Source organism: Sceloporus occidentalis, unplaced genomic scaffold, assembly GCF_023333645.1.
Source record: "Sceloporus occidentalis isolate IW3139 unplaced genomic scaffold, rSceOcc1.0.p SCAF_1, whole genome shotgun sequence".
Lineage (NCBI taxonomy): Eukaryota > Metazoa > Chordata > Lepidosauria > Squamata > Phrynosomatidae > Sceloporus > Sceloporus occidentalis.
Genome location: NW_028316981.1, coordinates 162252881 through 162264729, shown reverse-complemented (window position 1 = coordinate 162264729; position 11849 = coordinate 162252881). Strand labels below are relative to the sequence as shown.

Here is an 11849-nt window from a genome sequence, read left to right as displayed (position 1 = left end):
GTTTGGGGAACGATAACCTGATTGGTTCCTGGTTCCAGAAAAGTGGCTAAAATCCCAAGGTGGTTGGATTGGAACCCATTGCTTCCCTGAATTAAAAAAAAACTGAAGAAGAAGCAATTCTTTTTCATTGTCCAATGGCTTCATCCTAATGGCTTCTGTAGCTCTAATATCTTATAGGCAAAAAAACACAGACCAGGTGAAGAAAGAAATTCCAAGCAGGTTACGAAGGGATAAAGCAAGTCCTCTTGTTCTGATTGTCTCAAGAAACATCCAAAGCCACAGGGCAAACTTTAGGCATCAGTGGAGCAGCTGTTGTAAATGATACAGGGGCTAGAGGTAGTCTTACCATGTAGTAAGATATGGCAGCAGATTTCGGGCAACTTTCCAAGTGGAAGAGTGGGGAATGTAACCAGTCTGAATTGTGAGGTAACATCTACTGGAATATTACAGTACAAGACTCAGTGAAATTTAAAGGGATTCATTCCATTCATTTCAAACAAGTCATGCACTGGAGAACTGCTGCCCAGTGGTTTCTAGACAGTGGTAAAAATGCCATTTTGTTACTCCACTTGTCCTGTGTCCATTTTCTCTGTAGGCAATGAATTTCACTCAACATAGCTCTGATTGTACAAAAATCTCACTTGCTGTTTTTAATTGGTGACTTGCTTTGGAGCATCCAAGTTCATGAGGAGAATTGTTAGTCTACAATTTAAATTTTCCAACCCAGGTATCAAAATGTCTTCAGCACTGAAATATCCTACCTGAGGACGGCATCCACAGATTATTTAAGCATTGGTGCTTTTTCACAGCGTGGCGGTAGTTGAGGGCTTCAACGAGCCATTTGGCAGTTGTCCTAGATTTGGCCTGGAGAATTTGCAGCATTGGTGGTTTAGCAATTGAGAAGATAGCTGTATATACAATACCATTGGAAGCAAAATTTGGTCCTTTGGAAAATAGTAATATTATTTTGTGTGTGCGTGTGTGTGTTTTGGACAATGCCAGATGTAACCTGCCCAGGATCTCTGTAACATTTGTCTAACGTTGGCTCCCCACAGTCATTTCCCTGCTGGTGCCAACACCACAGTTATATTGTGCAGTTGAGACATAAGAATTTTGGTCTGAAAGCTTGGGTTTTTTTTGTTTTGAAGAAGGGTTCCAGTGGTTTTTCAAAGCTTCACTTGTAAACTCCTCAGGACAGCTCATGACTTGCTCTGAGAAGACCACAGTATTGCTGAAGATGGCTCTTGAAAAACAGCAGTTGGTCCGAAAGACTAGCACTCAACGCCAATGTCTGCTGCTACTGAAACAGTTTATCATTGTCTCCATCCACTTAAAGACATGTTATGGAAAAGGTCAAAGTGCAATTCTGGTCCGGCAACACAAAGGACTGACACTCACAGAAGGGAGGCATCAGCTTCCTGCTGGCCAAAGGCACTTCCAAAAAGCCAAAAGACAGTCTTGTCTTTCAGAGCTGACTCAGCAAGAGATAGCAGGAGCAAGGACTGAATGATCATGTATGTACAGATTAAAAAAATACATCTTAAATAACAAGAGAATAAAAATAATACTGTCGCAGTAAGGCACTTCCTAATTGTCCCTTTGGTTCTTCCATTTGGAAAAAATAAAATCTTGGAAAGGATGGCTGTTGTTTCTTTGGCAAAATTGAACAAGGCTTGGGCCTTTGGGATGCAGCATTAGCCAGTTGGAAAGGCAGGGCATGCAGGACTCTATGGGAGAAAGAAACAGTCAGTTAGGACAAGAGCAGAGAACCAGCAGAGAACCAAAGGCAGAAGCAATTGCAACAGATGGCAGTGGAAAAGCTGCAAGGTGGTTCATTCAAGGGCCGTTTAGAAGAAGGGGGAGGTGGATGGCACAGAAACCATGCTTCCTACCCCAAGGAAGCCTTTAACAGTGCATCCATGCTGCCTCTTCTCTCTGAACCCACTTTTTCAAAGCAAATATGTGTTTGCTTTATGAACAAACAGATGAGCCACCTCTTTTGCCTCATCTAACTATATTTAGCTTGGCTGACTGGGAACAAGGGCTACCATCTTTCCCCAGATGGGAGAACCAGTAAGCAATCAGCCAGCAGGGTGTGTGTGTGTGTGTGTGTGTGTGTGTGTGGTTATTGTGTGCCTTCAATGTGTTTCCAACTTATCCCTATCATGGGCTTTTTTTGTGTGTGTGCTGTGATTTGTTCAAAGGGGGCTTGCCTTTGCCTTTTTCTGTGGCTGAGAGAACACGACTTGCCTAGGGTCACCAGACGGGTTTCCATGGCTGAGCAGCGATTCAAACCCAGGGTCTCCAGAGTCATAGTTCAATGCTCAAACCATGTAACTTTAAGTCGCCTGTCGACTTACGGCATTCCCGTGATTTTCATACTGTTATCTTAAGCAGGAATACTCAGAGGTGGCTTTGCCAGTTAGGGATGGGCAATTGCTCTATGCCCAAACTGTAGTCTTTTGGTCAGCATATCCCACTTAGGCAGAAGCAGCAAAGCAGAGATTAAAGTCCCCAGGGCTTCAGAGAGTGGTTTCTTACCCTCTGCTGCAGATGAATAGATAGGGAACTAGAGGCAGATCGTTCTTGCTGCTACAGAGGGGATAAAAACAAAAATTAGGCCAAATTAAGTTGGTTTGGGTTTTGTTTTGTTTTTTGGAGGAGAAGCCCCTTTGAGGCTGGAGACCGTGGGAAAATGTTGTCATCAGACTAGCTTACCCAGTTATGAGAGGCAGCAGTAAGCTTTGGGGAACAGGGTGGCAGTGTTGCATTCTTTTCACCAAAATCCCCAATGCTCTGCCTCTGTAAAGTAGGCACGTTTTTACTCACTATTAATGATGCTGATCAGAAGCACTGGAAAAGTATATTTGATTCCCACCCACCCCATGTCCAGGATTTGGAGCTGCTCTGGTTCCTACTGCCCTCAAGCATTTTCACAGGGACAAGAGAAGGGTCAGCACTGACCACGCTTTCCTCACAGGCGAGTTCTTACTTTCTTCACTGGGATGGCCCCAAGGAAAAAATGGGCTGTGGCAATGCACAAAGCAGTGTTGGAATACTTGGAACATTTTGGGCTTCACTGGAGTCAAGCACACAAGGAGCAATGCAGAAAGAGTTAAGGCAAGCCAAAACATTATCTGAAGATGCCAGCCACAGATGCTGGCAAAACGTCAGGAAGAAACTCTGCTAGAACATGGCCACATAGCCCGAAAAACCCACAAAAAAACTATGCATGCCAAAACAATAACATCTGTCAGGTGTGTTTTTAGGTATAGTCCAAATGCAAAGTTATATGTAAGTGAATCAAGTGGGTTTTCATTTAAACTCCATACTTCACCTTATCTCAGCCATCCTTACAATAATCCTGGAATATACCTATCCCCAGATTGCAGATTGTGGCCAATGTTGAGAGGCAGTTGCTTGCCTTAACACCATGCAATGAGAGCCAAGAAGATCAGAAGTGGCCTGTTAGGGTCAGACTAAAGGTCTGTCTAAGTCCCCAGGTTATCGTCCCCCTCGGTGGCCAACCACAACCCCCATGAGAAGCCCCCTGACAGAACACAAGGGTAACAGGACCCTTTCTCTCATTTTGGGAAATTCTAGTAGTCCTCCCAAAGGTAACTTTTGCAAGTTCTGCACTTATGCTCTAATTCTTTTCTGGGGATATCTCTCACTGAATCTCACACTTTTCTGAAGATATCTCTCACTGAACTCAAGGGGACTTCCTTCAGCACAGTCATGTGCAGGGCTGTGATATAAATCCCATCAACTCAGAGCTCTTTCTTAATATATTAAGCCAGGATTGTAAACAGAGCAGCTGGGAAGTGATGTAGGGGTAAAAGAAATTTCCACTCTTCCTTTGAGAGCCTGTCCATGGCTACTGAATGAACACTTAAAATGAACTATGGCTATTAAGTGAACACTTAAACACAAGTCTTCACCAAGCAAACAGTCTTTGATTTACACCTGATTTGTGTCAGTAGCACCCAGGACTCAGCTGAGAGCTAGTTAACAAATTCAGCAGAATCCCAGCAGTCATTCTTATTGTGGTTCTCAATCAGGAAGAATGTACATGTCATTGGCATCAGCTCCCAGAAGTACCAAACAGGATGACCAATGGCAAGGGATTCTGGTACATGAAGTCACACAACACCTGGAGCATCCCTAGTTCAGGTCCAGACAGTACCACATTGGCTGTAAGTAGGGGTGGGAGAAGATGGTATACATATTTAAATGCAACCTCACACAACTCCCCCCATCCTCTGAAAAAAACAAATCTGCCTGGAGAAAGCTACCATCTGAAAGCAAAGTGTTCTGGCTAGCTTTCAGTGTCATACTGTTTTTCTGTTATTTTGACATTTGTCAATGTTTAAGATTATGTTGTCATCCATAGGTATTTAAGCATGCAGCTCCCCCAGCTGTTCCTTGAAGTGACAGAGTGTAAGGGAAGCTTGACCATAAGTCTCCCATTTGCACAGGGTTGTAAAGTGGACTGTGGTATCTTGTGCAAAGAAACACAACAGGTGTCTTTATCACACAGTTAGGGTTTTTTTGTTTTCCTACACACCAACTGAATTTTCAAGCAAACCCCTCCACACTTCTACTCACCCACCACCACCACCACCACCACCCTTAAACTGAGAGATGATTTAGTAGGCTACTCTACTGCATTAGTGTGCCAAAGTAACCCCATAAAAGGACTGCAGAATGGTGCATGCAAATCAAAACAGGATGTCCAAGGTCACTTCATTGTTGCCAACCATGCAAAGAGTAAGGGATGCAGGATGGTTCCTCTGGGTCCATGCAAGGATTCTCAACAGTTAAGAGGAAGGGCTATGAACAGAATATAGGAGGACACAATGGCTCTCTCTTTTTCTTTTTTCAGTATTGAACTGACTGCTTTTCTTTAAAACAACTGAAAAGTTTCTAGTCCGCATGTTAGCAGAGAAATCTTTTAAAATGTATACTGATGAAATGAAGTATGCTGGCCTAGACCTAGACAGTCTAGGGGGAGTCCTAGAATCTTTTGGGAATAGTGTAAAAAGGAGGAATTCTGGCAGATGCAGCTTCTCACAGAGGAATGAGAAAAAAACATTCCTGCTGAAACCCACTCTGTTATCCAGTGTCTGGTCACACAAATAAGTTGAAGGCAGCCAACCTGATAAGAGCATCCTACAAGAGGCGTGCAGCTGTCACAGCTCTGGAGAAACCAGACACAGACTCTTGTCCTGATGGCAATTCTCTGGCAGTTGGAGGAGTTCACAGAGAAGAGGTTGAGAAGCCCTGAGCTCATGGGAGGTTATAGCAAGGCATGCAGGAGGGGAAGGCTGGGGCTGGAGCTGCATGCAGACAAGGAAGAGGCATTCCACAATACCTTTGATGGGGAGGGAGAGCCAGGCTAACAGTTAGGCTCATCATGGTGGGATGGCTCACAGAAAAAGCGAGAGCCCCGTTTCGCTGTGCGGGCAGTGAAGGGGACGCTCTTCAACACTGGGAGTGGGGAGGGACAAAGACACAGAGACAGGTCAGATTCTTTGATCATCACGGTGGACAGCTTCTTAAGAAAGTATAAAGGCACAGACCATACTTCCTCAACCTAGAGCTCTTAATGTGCAGACTGAGGTTTCCCTTGCCCCTCTTGGCTACTACAGCTAATAGCCATGCCCTTGACAGGGATGTGGGGGTTATAATGCAACACATCTGAAAGGTATCATGGACTGTAGGGCACGTGTATCAATAAATTTATTCACTATCTGATGAAAAGAAGGATCCCCATTGCTACCGGATAAGCAACCAAAGACCAACTTCCATCCTGTAACAGTTGGCTTGAGAGAAAGAACTACAGCTAGGGAGAAATGCTGGGCTCTAACCTGTACCTCTGCCCCAAATGAGGACAAGAGGGAAAGTAGTCCCTTCTCTCAGCTTCTGGCCTCTTCTCTGCCCCAATAGTAGCATTACCTGGGGTTCTTGGACTAGATGTCTTAGCAGCTCTAATCAACATAACTGGGGGTGAGAAATGTAGTGGGCAGTCCAACAATATTTGGCCACACAATTCTTTCCCTTGCCCTAATGCTTTGACCATTCATTGGAAAATCAGTATGCAAAGGGATCTTGCAGCACTTTTGAGACTAACTGAAAGACAGAAATGGTAGCATGAGCTTTCATAAACTTGAGCCTACTTCCTCATGCATGCATTTGAGGAAGTAGGTTCAAGTCTACGAAATCTCATGTTACCAACTTCTATCTTTGTTAGTCTCAAAGGTACTGCAAGATTATTTTGCATGCTATTACTAATATTATTATTAATGCCTTTTGGGAGGCAGGTAGATGAAGGACAGCCTATGGGCAATCTAGCCTGTGAAGTAATAATAGAACCAGGGCTTGGGGCCCAGAGGATGGTCAGTGATTATGCTGATGTAGGGAGTCTAGGTATTGTAGTCCCCAAAAATAATTTTGTCAATCTCTGGATCTGCTAAACATATGGACCTTTCACACCATGCAATTACAGTCAGACCTTCATACCCATGGGGGATCCATTCCAGACCCCCCCACAGATGCGGGGGAAAATGGAACCTCAAGTGACTTAATGCTGGTGCAATGTGTGTGCAGCCACTAGTGCTGCAGTGTGCATGCACTGCCATTAGAGACAATGGGGGGCCTGCTGTCTACAGATGCCTAAATCAGCAGATGGCAAGCCCATGGATAGCAAAGCTCCACTGAATATCACTGTTTTTCTACTTTAGCAGCCATGTCTGCATCCTATGGGATCCCAAGAATTTGTAGTTTGGTCAGAGGCACCAGAGGAAACTCTTCTGGCCGAAGACTCCAAAGGCCCCTCTCTCACTTGACAATAACTGGATTTCATTAGATGTTGCCATGCAATGAAAGTGGAATCACAGTGCTATCATTCTGTAGTGTGAAAGGGTCACAGATGCCAAGGAGGGCTCAGCTCTTGGATCTTTAATGGATGCTTAGGCAAGGTAATCTCACTAGATACAACTTTTCGTGCAGTTTTGGAGAGGTTTTACCTATAGAAATCCTTTCTACTACACAGTGGTAAATGGTATGGGAATCATTGTTTCCTTTGCAGTGGATCACCTTGCTCTTTCTATTTGGTTTTTAAAAATGAATTTAAATAAATAAATACACAAATAAATAATATTCTTGTTTTTAATGGATGTATTATAAAATGCTTTTTATTCAATTGATAGGTTAATTATTAACTATTCACATGTTTTTTAATGATAGGTCCTTTTATGCATCTGTATTTTAGTAGATTACCACACTCTTATAGTGCTGCTATTCCACTTTTACTGCTCTGGCTGTCTCCTGTTGCATTCTGGGGTTTGTAGTTCAATGAGACCTAAGAGCTCTCTGGCTGAGAATGATAAAGGCCCCTCCCTCAACTGCAAATCGCAGACTGCAACAGGAGGCAGCCAGAGCACTTAAAGTGGAATAGCAGTGCTGTAAGAGTGTAGTGCAGTAATCTCCTTAATTTTTCTTAAGTATCTTGAGTGCCAGTGGTGGGAGGAAAGTGGAGGAAATTAATAAATAACATGTCCACTCTCAGCACTGTACTTCCTCTGAAACACAAACTTTATCAACTGTGAGTCTTTTATTGCTAAACACAGTTAATTTGGGAGCCTGATGACTGGAGAACAAAGTGGCACCCAAGTTATATAACTCAGCAATTTCTAGTTTGCTAGACTGAGCAATTCAGGGTGCATCTACACTGGAGAAATAATGCAGTTGGACACCACTTTAAGTGTTGTAGCTCCATTTTAGGGAGTCATGAGATAAATAGTTTTACAGGGTCTTGAGCCTTCTCTGTCAGAGTGCTGGTGCCTCATAAAACTACAAATCCCAGAATTCTGTAGAATGGAGCTATAGCAGTTAAAGTGGTGTCAAACTGCATTATTTCTACAGTACAGGTTCACCCTCAATCAGTTGTGATTTATAGGGAGTGTTTTATGGTGGGGGAAGAGGACCAATGAAACAACAGAACACCCCTCTTCATGTAATCTTATATGAAGAAAACTCTCCAAAACTACTATCTGAAGTAAGAAAGGGGATGTTTTCTTGTGGACTTGGAACCAGGAGTTAGCCCCAATAATTCCACAAATCTGTCAAAGAAGCACAAAATGTGGTCCAGAACACAGAATCATATTCCTGAGAATCTGATCTTTTGGTTTTAAATGTGTGTGTTCTGGGAGTTCTAGTACCTCTCCCATGCAAGAGTATGTTTGAAACTGGAATAAGAAAGTGAAGCCTTGTAAAGGTGCTCTCAAAGTGAATAGGGTAGAATGTGGACCCAATATAAATAATCTGCTTCCTCACTTTCCCACAGTTTTTTTTATGGCAGAAGGGGTGGAAAAGTCAAGGGACAACTATGAGTCATAAACAGATACCATTCAAGCTGGGAGAATATGGTGCAGAACAAAACAGTTGCCACCATCCCCTCTCTCTGCTTTTCCTGCAATGGTGGCCTCTGGTGGAAACCCTGGGCATGGTAATGGGAGTGATGGAGGCAGGGGAAGGTTTACCTGTGATAATATCCTCAATGGTTCCATCTTTGCCTTCATATACAGGACGGTGGTCCTTGGCCTGGCGCCTCCTCAGTTCAGCAATCAACTCTTGCTGCTGCCACTTGTTGCGCTGCAAAGGCAACTGGGGGCCGGTCAGGAATTAGAAGGAAAAACAAATGCGCCAAGTCCAGCCACACTACACCCTGCTGGGTAAATATGATGTGCTTCCCTCCCCAAGGCAGACCTCCAGTATGAGGCCCCTCTAGCCCTGACATGTCACATGTGTTCCCTCTCACACTTTATAGCGTTCCAGGAAACAAAAGGAATTACTGAGCCAGACTAGTTGCTCAACTAGAGCTTTCTAATCTGGTGGCCCATATGCACCAACGTCAGCCTAGAAACAAAGGAAGGAGACACACACAGAAGATTATCAGACGGACGACTGGAACAAAGTCTGTCTGTGACAATGATCACGTAAAAGACATTCACACATTCATGCTGATCCTACATTAAACTGTCAGTGAAGGGGAACTGCATTAACACATTCTTTCGTTAATACAAAATGAAGAGCAAGAATGGGATATTTCCACTTCAATTACAGGATAAGCATGACATCATGTGAAAGTCTTTTGCGCAATCATGGTCAATCACAGTTTAATGATGGAACACTGACAAGACAAGTGTGACATCGTCTGAAAATCTTTTTGTGATAAGGTTGGGAAAAGGATGAAACAAGGTTGGTCCGTCCCCAGTCTGATAATCTCCACAGGAGGGTTTGCAACAGCTCTCTCACAAGATGGAACATCTATCCCTGGAGGTAGCAGGCCGGGCTACTTTCCTGTGAGACTTTTATATACAAGAGAGAAGGCCAACCTTAAATAAAAAGAACACATTCCTTGTGATTTCTTTCCCAATATCAGGAAAGACATGGGAAAAGAAGTAACTTTAAAGTCACAAAAAGCCCAGGAGGAGAATTCCTAATCAGAAACACTACACACCGGGAGGTGCAGATTGCTCAGACTATTGGCTATCTTGCCATTTTGTTTATTTATGAAGCACCTACTTTTGTTCTGGGCACTGCTTTCATTACCCAAAAGGACACAGCCAAGGGGGAAAAATACTCAGTAGACTGTAGAGGTGCCCTTACAGAAGTAGCTGCACTATGCCTCCTACAAATCATCATGGTGCCATTCATCATAGCTGTGACCTACTTTGGCTTCATTCTACCAATATTTCCCAATGTAGCAACTTCCAGATGTTATGTTCTATGATCGTCATGTCCCCACCTAGTGTGGCCATGGAATCTGTAGTCTGCCTCATAAGGAGGGCACCAGGTTTGTTAAGGCTGCCTTATATTAATCTGATGCCCTGACCCATCACCTACCTTCTCCAGCCTCTTGGCTTCTTGGGCCAGTGCCTGCTCCCTTTGGGCTTGTTCCTGTTTCTTGCGCAGCTCATTCTCCTGCTCAGCATCCTGGAAGAGAAGACAGAGGGTGGTGGTACAGCCCAGAAAGAAGTCAGGCACATAGAGTGGGCCTTAAAGCAGTCTCATACCAAGTCATGTCACTGCTGGATCTTGCCAGGTATTATCTTTCCCAGCCCTGCACTCTTTTATTATTTGAAAGGGAGATGGGAGGGAATGAACCTGAGGACTTTGTAATAGCAAGACAACGACTCAGCTTCTCCACCCATTTACTAACACCTCCAGCCACAAGCAAGGGCAGTAGTCAAGGTCACTGGATCAGGACAGAAAATCAAGGTACAGCTAAAAAGTTCAACTTGTGGGTTGCCTTTGCTCAGAAGCACAGAGTTTGAGAGCAACTCAGCGGCTCAGCCTGTCCTGCCTCCTCCCTTGAGACATATGGTCCTTTATCTAAAAGAGTCACAATCTCACACCTTCTTGGTGTGTTAGACTACAACTCCCACCACTACAACCACCGTGGCCATCACTGGGAATGATGTGGGTTGTGGCCCAGTACAACTAGAAGACATAAGATTGGGAAAGCCTAATCCAAAGAAATCCCAATAATAATAATAAATAATAATAATAATAATACCTTTATGACTAGAGAGCCCACATGGTCTCTTGGGAAATGTCATTAACAAACTGTTTCTAGAAATCAAACACTTTGCTTTACTCTACTCCCCTGTAATTGTGTCCCTTTTCTTAGATTACACATTAATCCCCCTTTGAGTCAGTCTAGGTCTGATTCAACTGGATAACACATGGCCGTGGCAGGAAAAGTAACTTTTTTTTGGACTATGACTCCCAAAATGCCTTAACCAGCATGGCTAGCATTCATGTTGACTGGGAAATTTGGGGAGTTACAAACCAAAAAAGCTACTTTTCAAAGCTCATATTACTTCTTATTCAGCCTTGTCTCACCAAGTAGTTATGAGTTATTGAGATAAGGAGGAAAAAGATCTAAACATATAATGGGTGCACATTTTGAGAGACAATAATGTATATAAACATGTGACTCCAGCATCTCAGTCTTTCTTCCATTTCTTATTTCTGGCACCACTGGGATTGAGCAGAAAGAGCAACAAGCAATTCAAGATATAACTGTCATGGACCACAAACTTCATGATCTCATGACCACATGACTGTGGTCCCAAAGAGCCCATCTGGTGCCACTGCCCAGGATAAAAATTCTGTAGCACTGCCTCAGTTTGTCAGTGAAGGAAGCCACATTAATGCCACAATGATTCTGTGTCAGTCACCCCCTCCTACAGTGAGGGAAGCAGCAAATCTGTCCTTTGGCAAAGGGAACTAAGTTTAAAAGGAAGGAATGGCTAATGCAGCTGTTCAGGGAGCTGGTTTGGTTCTGCTACGGGCGATGTGTCTGAGATAAACCAGGTTTCACCCAAGAACAGCCCAGTGATGGAATATACAGAGACTGCCATTGGTTGAGGAGAGACTAGATGGATCACAGAGAGGAAATGCTAATTCTGTCACTCTCTGGCCACACCTAGCCACAGGCAGAGGTACTTCCTGTTGGAAACAATGGCAGGAAATGCTCAATGGTAGGGTGCTTCCAACCAAGTTCCCAGGTTCACACAGGGTAAGACCTGCACTTTTTTAGTTCTAAGGCCAGAGATCTCCGGACCCCACACTCACCTTGTAGGATTTGATGAACCGTGCAAATACTGGGAAGAAAACTGATGGCGGTGTTGTCTTGGGGCTCTCACCAAAGTAGCGTACAACTGTGTTGTAGGCCTCCTGCCAAAAGAAAAGTAGTGTGAACAGGGTGTGACATCAGCTGCCATCTTAAAATCAGGTTTACTGACAGATGAAGATGCTGTCAGAGCCAGCTGTTAAGT

At 43.8% G+C, this 11849-nt stretch overlaps 1 protein-coding gene across 3 annotated transcripts in view; it reads right to left on the bottom strand.

Annotated features, from left to right (window-relative positions):
- Window positions 1-1493: 1493 nt before the first annotated feature.
- The window catches only part of LOC149322577 (formin-like protein 3), a 159908-nt gene continuing 149552 nt past the window's right edge, over window positions 1494-11849 (bottom strand). For 2 of the 3 annotated variants that reach the window (XM_089480137.1, XM_089480157.1), the window contains 4 exons: window positions 11647-11748; window positions 9910-9999; window positions 8544-8667; window positions 1494-1727 (listed from right to left, as the gene is read on the bottom strand). In XM_089480137.1, coding sequence (XP_089336263.1) covers window positions 1588-1727; window positions 8544-8667; window positions 9910-9999; window positions 11647-11748 — 456 coding nt within the window. In that variant the 3' untranslated portion in view covers window positions 1494-1587. Of the gene's footprint in view, window positions 1728-2541; window positions 2593-5374; window positions 5491-8543; window positions 8668-9909; window positions 10000-11646; window positions 11749-11849 lie in introns of all 3 variants that reach the window. The other variant, XM_089480147.1, reaches the window with a different exon arrangement.